The following is a 16,236-nucleotide window of genomic DNA, read 5'->3' as shown; positions in this document are numbered from 1 at the left end:
TCTGGCTAAAAAGTCTATTTCTTCCCACCTCTTCTTGCCCGAACCTGAGTCTTCATGATCCACACAGTCCCTCCTCAAGGAAGCCCAGTTCAAGTGCAAGTTACCGGCAACATCTTTCCTGGGGGCCAGCACCTCCCTCCAGAGCTCCAGTCACAGTGACTGTCTGACCCACATCCTGGGCTCTCGGCTTCTATCCTAGAGTGTTGTAGGTGTGCAACTCAGTTTTTACATCCCTTTCTCTGATCCAGATGTCACATTCCATAAACCAGGATGCTAGTCACGTAGGAGAAACTGGGCCCTACCACCCCTCTGCAGCTCCCTGGGCACCAGTCTGTATCACACCCATTTAACTGACCTGCCTCACTGGAGCGAGCGGTGAGTGAAAACACAGTTCAGCATTTCTAGTCTATCTTGTGTGTTTTCACTCTTACACCTCTGGACGCCTCAAGACAGAAGCCCTGATGGAAGACCCATCCGGGAGTGGAGAAGTGAGGGGTGAGGCAGCCCAACCCTGCCCCGTCCCTGACGCTCTGTAACACTGCTCAGTTCCTCTGGGCAGAGTTCAGCCTCTACTAACAGGTCAAAAGAAGACAACGCCTGGCTCGTCCCCATTTCACAAAGATCCTCTGTAAATAAATTAGATGCGTGTTTGTTGGTTTTAACATGTACCAAGGCCATAGTTCCTGGCATGGAGTAGGCACTCAGTAATTACTTACTGAGTAGATAAAAATGGAAATGTGCAAGGTGCTATTTTTTTTTGTTTTGTTTCTTTTCTTAAATTTTTTTGAAGTGTAGTTGATTTACAATGTTAGTTTCAGATGTATAGCAAAGTGATTCAGTTACACGTATTCATATATTTTTTTCAGATTCTTTTACATTACAAGCAATTGAATATAGTTCCCTGCGCTATACAGTAGGCCCTTGTTGTTTATCTATTTTATATACAGTAACGTGTGTCTGCTAATCCCCGGCCCCTAATTTTGATACGACACGTGATTCAGGGGAAGCGTATTGATCACAGCCAGCCAGACATGCCAGGATGTGGACACGTGCTCCAAGCCATCAGGAACATGCCTTCCAACCCATCCGCACACCATTCTCACACCGATGTCTCTTACGTCCACATGAGTACGCTTTACTCTTGGCGTGCCAGCTAAGTAGTCTTCTTGACTTTCAAAATGCTTCTATGACCCATGTCATGGCCAAACACAAGGAGAAGAAATAGAACAGAGCAGGGTTAGGTGAGGAAAAGTTGCTACTTACTGGTTTTCAGGAAGCATCCATCCTCACTATAGTTAAGTGCTAAGGTCAGCACTGATAGAAAGCAGAGCCCGTCCTAAGACCTGTGGTCAGTTGGGGAGGGGGCGGTTCCTCCAGTTTATCATGCAACTATTGCAGGCAGTTTTCCCAGGCCAAGCCTAGGAGGACCCAGGAAACGGAGAACAGGAGATGACCATAGACATGACCATCTTCCAGCCTGGAAGCCATTTACATCTGTGGTTGGATGAAGGTGGTAATGACCAAGACGATGATGCTTCACATAGGATTAACATTGCCCATTGCCCCAAACACTTTTACATACATTACTTAATTTGACTGCTGTACCAACCCTGTGAGAAGGCCTGGGTAGCTTACCTCCTTTTTCAGATTGGAAAACTGAACTTCATAGAGTTTAAGAGACTTGCTTTGAGCCACAGGGCTGGTCTGAGCCAGGACTAGAACTCCTGGGCTTCAGACCTCGGCGCTCTTCCCGCTACAGCACATGGGGGCCCCCTCCCCCACCCTCCACACCACGTGTCCCTTCTGCTACTCCAATCACACGGCACACCACAGTCCAAAGTCACGCTTAGCTCTAATTGTGGTGCCAAGCTGTGGTCGGCTGAACCCTTCCAGCCTGCTTCAATAGCTTTCTTTATGAACCGTGCTGCCCAAGGTATTTGCACCGATTTGTTCCAAAAGGGCAGTTTGTCAGAAAATTTCCTTTCCGAAGCTTCATGTGCCCGAAACACCATCTGCCCAAATCCGCCTGTGGTTTACCGCGACTCCCGGCATCATTACAGCTTCTCAGCTAAATATCACAGGATTATACAAGTCTGCGGGGATAGAAGACAGCTGGCTGGAGAGACGCAGACAAACCTCACGCAGCTGGCTTGCCAACTAACTCGAAAAGCGCAGGCCGTGTGACTGTGGGCAACTTCACACTTTAAAAAAAAACGTTATAAAGGTTGTATCAAATGAGACAGGGTTCAGGAAAGTATTTTCGCAAACCATAAAACCGTTACCACCATTCCATTCCCCACATAAGTGTGATCCGCTTTGTCAGTTACCGTGGGAATCGTGTGCTGTTGTGACTCAGCACTGCTGCTCGGGCCACACCCTTTCTCCAGATGTCAAGTCTCGGGTGACATGGAACAAGGTCCCAGCTTGGACCTGCTCTGGGCTTCAGCTAGGACAGCACGTCTGGGAGGACACCTGCCAGAAGCCTATTTGCACAAGGAACTGAGAAACCTCCTGGGGAAAAGCTCGAACTGAAGGGAGGAGGGGGTCTGACTGGCCGACCCTGAGGGCAGTTTATCACTCTCCATGAGCACAGATGAAAGCAAACTGGGAGTGCATGAGAGTTACTTTTGAGTGCACCATGACATCACTAAAGTGAACGCTGTAATGTTACAACAGGGCTTTCGGTTTTGTAAAAACATAAGCATGAATTATACCAATTTCAGGGATGAGTTGCGTATTTATAAAATATCATGTGCATCTCAAGAATATGGAACTGCTGTTTGAGGACTAGCTATTGCTGCATAATTTTATTCTATTGTCCCAAATCCTTGTGGAGAGAGAGGTTTAATGAGATTTGAAACGTGCAAGCTGTCTAAATAAGATGCACTCAAATAAAGTATAATTAAGGTAAAAAAGGAAAGAGAGATAGAAAGAGACAGAGACACAGAGATTTATCTTAAGGAACTGACTCATGCAGTTGTGGGTGGGGGCTGGAAAGTCTGAAATCGGCAGGGCTGACCAGCAGGCTGGAGGCCGAAGGAAGAGTTGATGTGATTTTGACCCTGGAGGTAGAGTTCCTTCCTCTCCAGGGGGACCTCAGTCTTTTCTCTTCAGTAAAGCCTTCAACTGATTGGGTAAGTCTCACCCACATTATGGAGAGTGGTGTACTTTACTCAGTCTGCTGATTTAAATGTTAATCACACTTAAAAAAAAAACCTTCACAGCAACATCTAGACTGCTGGGCACTATAGCCCAGCCAAGGTGACACACATAAGTGACCAGAGTAGATGATCAACACAGTGATAGTTGCCACCAAGCCCTGATTTTCTAAGGAAAATGATCACAATCCACAAAGACAGTATTGTGTTATTGAACACTGTCATAGATTCTGGATCTCAGACCGTCTTCCTGCGCAGTGCCATCCCTTCCTTGACTGAGGCCAGGAGGGCAGGTATCTTTGCCACATTTTACAGACGTGCAACAAGAAGGTCACAGGAGTGACTCTCCGAGGGACGCAGCTAGCATCGGAGAGTGGTTCAGAGCCTGCGCTAGACCCTGGAGCACCCTTCTTCTGTTTTGTTCTGTCTAACACGGCATGTTGCTTCTCGGGCTAGTCGACTAATGGCGTGGTTGCGGACAGGCTTGATCTTGGACCAGACTGGGAAACGGGGCGTCTTTAGGGATGGTCTTTGCTCCTGGGCTCACTGTTGCTCTTTCTTTGAATGTGCTGTTCTATACAGACTGCCCGTGAATCGGCATTTACGATGAGGTGCTACTTGCCCTCCTCACTAGACCGTAAGGTCTGCAGGAGCAGACAGCGCCTGCCCTGCTTTCTGTACCTGCAGGGCCTCCAGGGGACCAGGCACATAATGACGCTCACCACATATCTGCTGAAGTAACCTCACTGTGTTTGCTGTTTGGGAACAGTGGCCTCTGACATGCCAGCAGGTGAAAACCAGTGTTATTTCAGTCAAGAGCATTCAGCCTGTATTACACCTGTCAGTATGGCTTGAGCTTTTTAAACCCAAATAATCCAAAATTCACTGGCTTTTCCTCCCACCTACTCACTCAGGACCTCATCTCCCGGAAAGTGCTCTAAATCCATGCATGATCCTGAACGCAGTGAACTGGCCCCCCACCGTGGGGCACTTACTCATTCACCCCTTTTTCCTCCCCTCGTCCCTTCAGCTGGGCACCACTTTGTCCTCCAGCCTCTGGCCACAGAGCCCTTCCAGCCGCAGCAGGTCTGTTGTAAAGTCCTGGGCGGTGAGGGCTGAGGGAGACCCCTCAGTGTACCGTATGCCCCTAAACCCCAGGGGTTTAGGAAAACACATCTTTCCATTTCATTTCTCATTGTACCCAACGACCCCTCCATCTTGCAGGATTCACACGAGAGGCTGGACAGGGAGGCAAACCTAACTAAGCACTGGGCATCACAGGAACTAAAAAGCACCCCCTCCTTCCTGCCACTGACCATGAAGGCAGGACTCCTCCCTGCCTCCAGGCCGGCCAGCCAGGCCCCTCCTCCCTTCAGTTTGAGCTTTTCCCCAGGAGGTCTCTCAGTTCCTCGTGCAAATAGGCTTCTGGCAGGTGTCCTCCCAGACGTGCTGTCCCAGCTGAAGCCCAGAGCAGGTCCAAGCTGGGACCTTGTTCCCTGCCACCTCTTTGATTATTATTATTAGCCACCATAATAAATGTATACACACATCCCGTTTTGTATGTGTCAGCTGATGTGTACACACACACACACACACACGCACACCCTTTAGGCTCCATGGAACCAGATGTGTGTATATACATATTCACATGTCAGAGAGACAGAGTCATATTTATTTATAAATAAATCATAAATTTGTATATGTATGTGTATATATATCGATATCTATGTAACAATACACACATATAAATAATTTGTCCTGTTTCTCTGACTAACACGTCTGGTTCTACTGATTCCATGAAAACACAGCGAGGCTCAGCCTCACGCAGGCTCCGGTCTGCATGGAAGTGAGCCCCTCACAACTGTCCGCGGATCAGACACCCACTGGGCGCAGCTATTAGCAGTTGTTACACAGCAAACTTAATTTTTGTAAATTGTGCTGGTTTTGTGTGGACCTCTTTGCCATTATGAGACACTATTTTTTTAAGGGACGAACTGAGTCTCACATGATTCAAAATTCACGTAATTTGAGAACAGTCCTTACCAACAGCCTATTTCTGCTGGTCAGTGGAAACGCAGGAAGCACTGTTTGCAATGACTAAGTGTCCTATTTTGAAATTGTGATTTCTCGACAAATTGCTACTTTGGGGGGATTCACATGACTTCACATTTTGTGTATTCAGTGAGAATGAAATCATTTCTTTCTTACACTGCTGCAAAGTCACAGAAAATGTGCACACAATCTTCTCAACAGATCTTTAAGACTATTTCCCATTTCTGTTCTTGATTTCTGCCTCACTGTAGCTTTTATTACTATTAAGCAAAAAAAGAAAATAGACAAAGATGACATTCTCTAGATCGTTTGACCTTGGACTCTACAAGAGATCTGAGAGTTGTATAACGTAAATATAAAAAGTTTCTAATACAATTAGTAAACGACTAGTAGTTCAATTATATTCATAAAAAGTTAAAACTAGTCTTGCTGAAATTTTAAAACATCAAAAAAAAAAATATAGGTGGGTGGGTGGGAGGTATAGCTCTGTGGCAGAGCACATGCTTGGCATGCACGCGGTCCTGGGTTCAGTCCTCAGTGCCTCCATTAAGGAAAAAACCAAAAATACAGGTGAGGTGTATGCGACATATACAAAGGAGCAGATTTGGGAGGCTGACTGCAGGGCATTCTGACTTCTGAGCAAGTGGCTCAAAATAGCACAAAGTGCCTGCAAATACTGAGGCCAAAATCTCAGAACTTCACTGCATCCCAACATAGCTCTGACTTTTCTCTTTCTTTCCAGCGGAGGAAAGACCTAACCCCCGGCCTCCACATGCTCCGGGCCCACCCCCTCCCACCTCCTCAGGACTGTCGACCCCTAGTCCTCTGCTCTTCAGCCCACGTCTTCAGCTCTCCCTCATCGCAGTTCTTGCCAGTTCGCACGTAAGCAAGTTTAAATCTGTCAGACGACAACTGAAACAAAAGCCTTCCTCATCTCTCCATCATCCCCAAACCTGCATCTTCCCACATTGGTACTCAGTCTTCTCTCCACTATGTGACATCCTGGAACAGGTTTTTGCATCGTGTCCTCTTTCCTGTCTCCTGCATGTGGTTTCTGCCCCCACTACTCCACAGAACCCGTTCTGCCCAGAGCCCCCAGGAACTTCCGTGTTGCTACGCTCATGAACACTTTATACCCAACGGTCCTTATTTCACAAGGCCTCTCTGCTGACTTTACAAAGCAGACCACTGACCCTTCTTGAAACACTTTCCTTGCTCACACTGCACCCTTCTGGTTCTCCTTAATACACGATCTTTCTTAGTTTCTACGGCAGCGTCTTCTATCTGGTCCCGTGGACTGAGTTCCAGGCCTTTTCTCAGGGGCTCTGCCTTCTTGCTTGATGCTCACCCAGGGTAACCTCATCCATTTCTGTAGCATCAGCCACCAAGAATACAGGGGTGACTCCCAAATCCCTTCCTTCACCCAGGCATCGCTCCCCTGTCATGTACATCTAAGTGCCTTCTAGACACCTGCACCTGGATGCCCCAGGGCGACTTAAACATGGAGGGAAAACAGATCATCGTTTTCATCTCCTTATCCTCCCCCACCCTCTGCAAAACCTCCACATCCCCCTTTTGCTTTTCAATATCTTACCACTATCTGTGCAATTGCCAAAAACACTAAACTGGGAGTCATCCAGGGAAATTTTAAGAATTTGGGATTAGGGTGGGCTCAATGGAACCCCAAAGGACATGGGCCAAACTGGAGGCCCTGGTTCACTCAAAGACAGCCCTCAAACCCATCGCTCTCACTCCTCTCCCAGGATGATAGCCTAGAAACAGATTTTAGTCAGGATACCTGGATCAAGAGTTAGCCCCACTCCTTCCTCCATCAGCAGAGAGAGGCCAGCCAGAAACTTCAGGACGCCCAGGTCAGGTTGTTCAGTGTTTAAGGCTCAGCCCTCCAACCTTCAAATGGGAAGCAACTGTTGCCACCCTGTGGCAAAGTGGAGGCACTGCAGCTCCTTCATGAGGCCTAAGGCTGGCTAGAGGTTCATTCAAACAGGCCTCATCTTACAAAGACTCCTCCACTTGATATTTGTTAGGAAAATAATCTTGGTTCTCCTTATTTTAAAATAAAAAATTTGATGTCAAAAATTCAGTGTTGTGAAAAAGAATTTTGATATTTTTATGTTTGGCAATATTGGTTTAATTATTATTAATTATTTGGAACCATCACATGCCAATATTTATAAATTTGTCAGTGTCAGAGAAAGGCAAATATCAATGATATCACTTATATGTGGAATCTAAAAAGACGATAGAAATGAACTTATTTACAAAACAGAAATAGACTCACAGCCATAGAAAACAAACTTATGGTTACCAGAGGGGGAAGGGGTGGGGAGGGATAGATCAGGAGTTTGGGATTAGCAGATACAAACTGCTATACACAGAATAAATGAACAACAAGGTCCTACTGTAGAGCACAGGGAACTATATTCAATAACTTGTAATAACCTATAGTGGAAAAGAATATGAAAAAGAATATATATATATATATAACTGAATCATTGTGTTATACACCAGAAATTAACACAACATTGTAAATCAACTATACTTCACTAAAAATAAAAACTAAAAACATAATAAATTTAAAAATGTACAGAGCAAAGTAACCCCCAATCTTCTTTGGGTATTTTGGGCAAATGCTTCCTCCCCGGGACCACTTAGAGAAGGTCAACCGGGAGGCTGGCTTAACGACCTCCAGCTTAACCACTTCATTTATCACATACTTTACTTATTTGCTTATTTAATGACTCTACCTCCCCGGCCCTACCAGTCTTTGAGGTTCATGAGGTTCATCTCCTCAGTACCTAAAACAGTGCCTGGCACTCACAGAATACTTGCTGATTTGACAAGTGGGTGGCGAGAACAGCAGACGACGATGGACCAGGAGAGAACGGGAGGCGCGGAGGCACATCAGCCTGTGTGAAAAAGACTCTGTGAAAGAAAAATGGGCCTTAACTAGAAGGGATATGGGATCAAAGAAAGGAATTTTTTTTTTTTGGTGGGATGTATGACCTCAGTGACTTAGTGGTCATTTACACTGATACTATATCCTATATTAAAAGGCTAGTTTGTAATCCTATGTTTGAGAGCTAATACACCTCTTCAATAATGAGATTAATCTAAGGATTATGTAAGTAATCAGAGCAGACACAATAAGAGAAAACTGTTTCTATGTGCCAATGAATAGCCCTGCATGCAAGGAACTCAGAGTCCAGTAATTGTCACCTACAGTGACATGGATAACTCATTTAGAAATGATTTCAAGGTCGTGTAGTCGAGTATGCTAAAGCTTTGCTTTTGTTTCTCTGAACCAGAATATACCTGCTTGCAGGTGAGTAAATTTAAATCCTACCCCCAAGCTAAATGGAAGCTTAGAGAAGTTAAGTAATTTGCTCAAGGTCAAAGCACTGATAAATGATGGAGCTGGCACTTAATTCCAGGTATCTTTGGGAAGCATTTATGTTAAATGTGTGTTAAAAGCCACACCAAAATATATGTATTATGTGTATTCTTCCTATGAATATTAAAAAGAAAAACTTTTCTAACTTGGTCTTTCATAATAAAATGCTAAAATAAATGTTGAAGGGGTGTGGACGGTACTCCACAAGTCTGTGAGACGCCTGGGAATTAGCATGACTGAATGTCTGAGCAGAGACAATGCAAATAAATGGACGAGTGGGAACAATCCTACACTCACTTGAATAAGTATTAGATCACCCAATAAATTAAATGCCAAAGTCCAGGACTGGGGAAAATCCAGGCTTTTGTTTCCTTTTCCCCTAAAGTCTTGGACCATTTTCTCTGTTAGCTTGCACTCAAACTTTAATAGGCAGAATTTTAAGACAACCCCCAGGACTCCCACCTACTGGTATAAAGCTCTGCATTCCCACACCCTGCGTAATCCTCTGTCCTTGAGTGTGGGTGGGACCTGTGAGAGCAGTGGGCTATCCCTCCCTGGATAAGTGGCAAAGATAATGGGATAGGCCCCACCATAACTATATTGTATCACAATCAGCTCCCTCGGGCATGTTGTGAGAGGGCCAGTGGCGCACAACCTGAGGGTGACCGCTGAGAGCTGAAAGGGACCCTGGCTGACAGCCTGCAAGAGAAAGGGGACGTTGGTCTCACAGCAGCAAAAACTGAATTCTGCCAACAGCTGAGATGAGTTAGGAAGAGGACTCTGAGCTCCAGCCAAGAATGCATCTCCTGTTAACACTGTGATTTCAGCCTGATGAGACTGAGCAGAGGGCCCAGCTAACCCATACCTGACTCCTGACCAAAGGAAACTGAGATTAAGAAAATGGGTGATGCACCCCAACGTTGATAGCAGCACTAATTACAACAGCCAAGACAGGGAAGCAACCTAAATGTCCACCAGCAGATGCCTGGATAAAGAAGATGTGGTAGATATACACAATGGAAGACTACTCAGTCATAAAAAAGAATAAAATACCATTTGCAGCAATGTGGATGGACCTGGAGATTATCATACTAAGTGAAGTAAGTCAGACAGAGAAGGACAAATACCAAATGATATCACTTATATGTGGAATCTAAAAAAAGTGACACAAATGAACTTATTCATAAAGCAGAAACAGACTCACAAACAGAAAACAAACTTAGGGTTACCAAAGGGGAGAGGGATAAATTAGGAGTTTGAGATTAGCAGATACTAACTACTATATACAAAATAGATAAACAACAAGGACCTACTGTATAGCACAGGGAACTACATTCAATATCTTGTAATAACCTAAAAAGAAAAAGAATTATGAAAAAGAATATCTATGTGTATAACTGAATCACTATGCTGTACACAAGAAACTAACAGAACATTGTAAATCAACTATACTTCAATAAAAAAAAAGGGTATTGTGTTAAGCTGCTAAATGTAACGTGTACTACATAAATTAAATAGTAATAGGAAACAAAAAAACAAGCCAATATTCATCCCTTTCAGACACTGTTAGAGGAGACCCAACATGGCCATGACGTCACATTACCCTAAAAGTAATAATGAAAACAGAGTTTTAAATTCTGAATTGTTCTAATCTGTGCTCTTTCAAACCTCCATGCCTTTTCACTTGCCATCCCTGATGAATTCCTATTCAAACCACAAAACCCAGGTCAAACGTTGCTTCTCCAAAGAAGCATTCCTTACAGCCCTCTCCATCCACTCCCAAGCAGGATAAATTACTCTGTTCTTCACTTCCATGGTGGCAGCTTGCCTATACATCTATCAAAACCCTGGCTGTGATGCACTGTACTAACCTCTCCCCGCTCCCACCCTGAGACTGAGAATTGTGCCTCCATCTCCTGTGTGGGGGCCAGCACAGAGTGAGTGCGGAATGGTCAGATTCAGAGTGAAGAAAATGAGGCTCTGGATAAACACAGGCTTTTAAGGCCCAGGGAGTTGCTGTTTACCAAGCTTCTGGTTATTAATGGAAACCTAGAAAGCCTTCTCCATGACAACAGCTGGGTGACTAAACAAGCACTTACTGCATTAAAAGGACAGCTATTTACTGTCTCCAAAGAGCTGGTCTGAAATGGACACTTTAGGGTGTAAAGTCACAGGTGGCAGCAGGTGCTGGAAAGGACTTAGATTCTTCTCGAAAGGGGTGGCGTGAAGCCCTGTTTGATTTGTTCTGCTTCAGGCCCTGTGCTAGGATTGCATGCTTCTGATTCAGATCATCTGTGTTAACCCATTCCTGAAATCAAATGTCAGCCTCAACAGACAACAATCCCACAGAGTTAGTTTCACTCAATGGCTTAAAACGATGGGTAACAAGAAAGAAATGAAAAGCGTATTCATAGTATTCCCAGGACCCCCAAGGCAGATAGCTGTTTCAGGAAATCACAGACTCAGGCAAAATTATACAACATCAATGCATAGGAAATAGGATTTACTGGGTGTGTGTTTTGATAAAACTCAGAGAAACAATTCACATTTTTTCTTAGGACCCACTCCTGTTGGCAAACACTTGAAAGGCTCTCTTGTGTTTAAACTAAATGAACCAGGCTACTGCTTTAGGGCTCCACCTTGGTAGAGAAGGAGATCATTCAGAATCAAGGGGATACAAACTAAGACTTGGAAACAGGCACCTGTTCCTAAGAGCAGCTCATCACCACCTTATAAGAACTAGATCCAGTGGGGAGGGTATAGCTTAACGGTAGAGTGCACACTTTGCATGCATGAGGTCCTGGGTTCAATCTCCACTACCTTTATTAAAAAAATGAATGGGTAGAAACCATAAGCAAAATAAAATGACAACCTATGGAATGGGAGAAAATATTTGCAAATGATGTGACTGACAAAGGCTTAATTTCCAGGATATATAAATAGCTCATACAATTTAATAACAAAAAACCAAACAACCCAATCCAAAAATGAGCAGAACTAAACAAGCAATTCTCCAGTGAAGACATATGAATGGCCGAATAGGCACATGAAAAAATGCTCAATATCACTAGTTATCAGAGAAATGCAAATCAAAACTACAATGAGGTATCACCTCACACCAGTCAGAATGGCCATCATCAAAAGTCCACAAACGATAAATGCTAGAGAGACTGTGGAGAAAAGGGAACCCTTCTACACTGCTGGTGGAAATGTAGTTTGGTGCAGCCATTATGGAAAACAGAATGGAGATTTCTCAAAAAACTAAAAATAGACTTATATAATCTAGCAATCCCACTCCTGGGTATATATCCAGAGGGAGCTCTAATTTGAAAAGATACATGCACCCCAATGTTCATAGCAGCACTATATACAATAGCCAAGACATGGAAGCAACCTAAATGTCCATTGACAGGTGACTGGATAAAGAAGTTGTGGTATATTTATATAATGGAATACTACTCAGCCATAAAAAAGAATGAAATAATGCCATTTGCAGCAGCATGGGTAGACCTGGAGATTGTCATTCTAAGTGAAGTAAGCCAGAAAGAGAAAGAAAAATACCATATGATAGCACTCATATGTGGAATCTAAAAAAAAGAAAAAAAGAAAAAAAAAAGGACACTATGAATTCATCTGCAAAACAGAAACAGACTCAAAGACATAGTAAACAATCTATGGTTACAGGGGAAAGTGGGTAGGAAGCGGTAAATTTGGGAGTTTGAGATTTGCAAATGTTAGCTACTATATATACATAAATAGATTTTTAAAAAACCAAGTTTCTTCTGTATAGCATGAGAAACTATATTCAGTATCTTGTAATAATCTTTAGTGAAAAAGAATATGAAAATGAATAAATGTCTGTATACACATGACTGAGACATTGCACTGTACAACAGAAATTGACACATTGTAACTGACTGTACTTTAATTAAAAAAAAAAAAAGAATGAATAAACCTACTTACCTCCCCCTCTGGGAAAAAAAACAAGATTCAGATTCTCTCCATAAATAAATCACTAAATAACAAAGTACTACTTTCTAGCAAAAGTATTACAACCATTGCCAGAAACTTAGAAAAATTCAGAGAGGAATGGTTTTGCCACCTTAAAACAATTAAATTAACATGTGTTATATTTTAAAGTATTTTTTAAAAAAGTTTTTGACAGAAACTCTTAATGTCAGTACCTCTTTTGGTTCCTTTTGGGTTTATCTGATGTCATCTCTAAGAATCAAATCAGATCCTTTAGGTCCTATATTTTGAGGATCTTTTACAAATACTAGCTGACCATGGCTTAAAGGCAACCAACTGGGGACACAATTTCCAAAATTTCAGTTTGGGAGAAGACATGGGGTCTGGGTTCTAACCCTTTTTTTTTTTTTTTTAAGAGATAACACTAGATGCTCCTTCATTTACTTAATAAACATAAATGTACCAGACTTTGTGCTAGGTGCTAGGACTACAGCGGTGCATTAGATAGATAAGGCCCTGCTCTCACGGTTCTTACAGTCTCGTGTGTATGTGTGTATGTGTATACGTATATACTGTGCAGTATAAGAAGAAAGGGCAAACAGAGGGAGGAAGTAGAGTTTCCTCAATGTGTATTAATTACTATACTGCTAATGGAAACTTCAAACTGGCAGAACACAGTAAATACCTTCGATGCTCTGTGGGCCCACAAGATTCATGGCCTGGTGGGCTGGATACTCCACCCGTGGCCTCGCAATGCCCAACTGCTCCATCACGCCATGGAGCAGCCTCTGGATATCTGTTTCGGAGACCCGGTCAGGGGTCCTCGGGCTGTAAGCAGATGTTAGAGTCCATCCAAATGTCAGCCAAAACACTAGGCCAGACAGCAGAGTAGAAACCATCCTGGAGACCATTTTTAACCTGCAGAAAAAAAGATCAAACATACATCGACTGGCCACAGTTGGCAATTGTGATGATGCAATAATGCATTCACTCCAAGGACCAACCAGAAAGGGACTGCAATGAAAAATCCTTAAGGCTTTAAGGGTCCACTCTAGCCAGGCAACTGCTGGGGGAAGGTATTAAAGAAACAAAACAGTCCGAGATAGCCAATTCCTTCTGTTCTTGCATTCTCGGGAAGATGAGACTGGACCAGCAGTTCTCACTCATTTTTTACTGCCCTTGCAGCTCCCTGAAAGTTCTGCATCATCCCTAACCCCACCACTTTCTCCCTCTCTTACTAAAACAAACAAGCAAACAACAACAAAAAGCTGCTTCAGTTTTTGAGAAAGGGAGAGGGAGAGTGACATCTTGACTTTTCTAGTCTTGGGGGAGAAAAGGCTCATGGGAAGGAGTGGCAAGACACAAACGGTAAAGCAGCACAGAAACTTAGGAGTGATGGAAGGGAGCATCTTTGCTTAACAAACTTCTAATACATTTGAGATCCTGAGTGGGGTGAAAATGCACACAGCTCAGACCTGTCCTGCCTGCAGTCTGGCAAGGGAGATGAGGGATGCTTGCTCTACCACATGCTAGCAGGGCCATCTTGGGCAAATGCCTCAGCTTCCTTCTCTGCAAAAGGGACTGAGACAGGCATGGGTCTTACAGGGTTACTGTGAGGATAAGTGTCAGAATAACGCCAGGCACGGTGCCCACTAGACTGCCATTATGGTGGCAATATTGCCTTACCACTCTGGAGGTTAGAATTTGGGGGAAATAAGGGTGGTGGGAGAGAAGACAGAACAGGTAGAGAGGGAGAAAACTAGTCTAGGCAGTCAGCCTGTCTTGAATGTTGGCTTCGGTGGAACCAGAAGCCTGCAGAACAAGGGGACAAATACTCTTGCAGCTTCCCTCTGCAGCTGCTAAACCTTAGGGCGGACCCTTTAGGTAGTGGCCATGCAAAACCCTCTTTTGACCATTCTTCTCTGGGGGTGGAAGTGGCGGCGGCGTCCATTTCATTTCTTCCCTGAAACTGAAATATTCATAACCCCTCATTTCTATTTCTGTAAAGGAAAGGATCTTTAAAAAGCCTCTACTAGATATAAAGCCTTGTTCTCCAAACAGCTGAGACAGCAAAGCCTGCAATTCTGACCGAAAAGGCCGGAGGCAGACACCAGCCTCTCAGACCATCTCCATCTTTTCCCGGTCTGCTCTGAATGCAGGATGTCTTTGTTTCATTTACACCCTCAGTCAACACCGTTCTGATTTGATGAGCTACACAATCTCCTTCCTCGGGACTCTTTCCCTCCTATTTAGAGCCGAACCTCGGATTCCTTTGTCTGCCCCCAGCCTCCAGAGCAAGGATTTCAGCAGAACGCCCTCCCCCACTCCCGACTGCAAAGAACCCGTTGTTTGGGGTGAGGGTCAGGAGGTCGAGCCGGCATCGGCGCAGGACTCACCAAGGGGCAGCCGGCGAGGTCTGCCGCTGTCCGGGCCTTAGCGGGGGTCGGGCGGGGAGCGAGGAGATCTGGGTCGCTAGTGCGTCACCTCCCTCCTCATCCTAGCTCCGCCCCGGCCCCTCCTCCAGCAGGTGGAGGCTGCCTGGCCGGGACTCCAGAGAATGCAAGGCAGGTGCTGGTGCCTTATGCCCTGAGCCGCACAGCCTTCCACAGACACATTTCCTGAGACCCTCTTCCTCTATCGACCCCTATGGAAGCAATTAACCTTTTCTTAAGCGATTATCTAAACAATGTGCCAGATCGCCTCGCCCCTTCTGTTCTTTGTCCTCAATAGCACACCTTTTAATGTTGCCCTGAAACTGAAATATTTATAACCCCTCATTTCTATTTCTGTAAAGGAAAGGCTCTTTAAAAGCCTCTCCTAGATATAAAGTCTTGTTCTCCAAAGAGCTGAGAGAGCAACCTTTTTTTTTTTTTTTAAAGTCTTTTAGCTTGAAGAGCAAGAGGCAACAAGGCAAAGACAGGAGAGACAAACGAGTTGAAGCGACCTTAAGAACTTTTAATAATGGCAATGGTCAGGTATATGAGTGCTTTCAGAAGCCTTCCCACTGAGCAAGAAAAATGTGATGTTTAATATAAGATGCTAGAAACTTCTGTTAAAGTGATAAACCAAAACCATGTGAAAACCTCTAGGTCTATTAGTTCTGAATGTTATTTCTAAACTTCCCCACCAACTATCAAGTAAAAGTCCTTTGGCTGGAAGAGAAACCATACTCCCTGCACACTGCCGAAATGTATCCAGGTAGATCCAGAATGTCTTCTGTTTTTTATATAAGATTTTTAGGGCAACTATGAACATCTGAATTTTGTTCAGACACAAGAATTGAAATGTAACACCACACAAGGAATATAGTATCGCAAATTTCTTTCATCAATACTGGGGTGAGTAAAGTACCTGGAGGTCCAAGATCAAGTACCTTAGTGAGGTTAGAATCCAGAACTCTGTACCCTAGTGCTAGTCCCCAAGTCTACTGTCATCGACACTAACTTATACAATGAAGAGGGGACCTGCAGAAGTCATTCGTGAGACACGCAGCCTTTTGGTTTGAAGCCAAGCCTCCTTCCTACCACCTTTTCTTCCACAGATGCTCTTCGGTTTCCAGTTTTTGTTTCAGTGCACGTTAAGTCAACAGGACAAATACTGTCTATTGGTTCAAGGCTCAAAGACCCTGCTGGGGTTTAATATTTA

General features: G+C 44.1%; 1 protein-coding gene across 4 annotated transcripts in view; it reads right to left on the bottom strand.

The window, feature by feature from the left end:
- Positions 1 to 15,125, bottom strand: part of SCG5 (secretogranin V) — a 53,365-nt gene extending 38,240 nt beyond the window's left edge. For all 4 annotated transcript variants that reach the window (XM_006193776.3, XM_032481558.1, XM_032481559.1 and 1 more), the window contains exons 1-2: positions 14,988 to 15,125; positions 13,277 to 13,509 (exon numbers count right to left, since the gene is read on the bottom strand). In XM_006193776.3, coding sequence (XP_006193838.1) covers positions 13,277 to 13,502 — 226 coding nt within the window. In that variant the 5' untranslated portion in view covers positions 13,503 to 13,509; positions 14,988 to 15,125. The remainder of the gene's footprint in view (positions 1 to 13,276; positions 13,510 to 14,987) is intronic.
- Between the last annotated feature and the right edge of the window lie 1,111 nt (positions 15,126 to 16,236).

Source organism: Camelus ferus, chromosome 6 (genome assembly GCF_009834535.1).
Source record: "Camelus ferus isolate YT-003-E chromosome 6, BCGSAC_Cfer_1.0, whole genome shotgun sequence".
Classification (NCBI taxonomy): Eukaryota; Metazoa; Chordata; class Mammalia; order Artiodactyla; family Camelidae; genus Camelus; species Camelus ferus.
The sequence above is the reverse complement of the archived record's forward strand: the minus strand, read 5'-3'. Positions and strand labels throughout refer to the sequence as shown.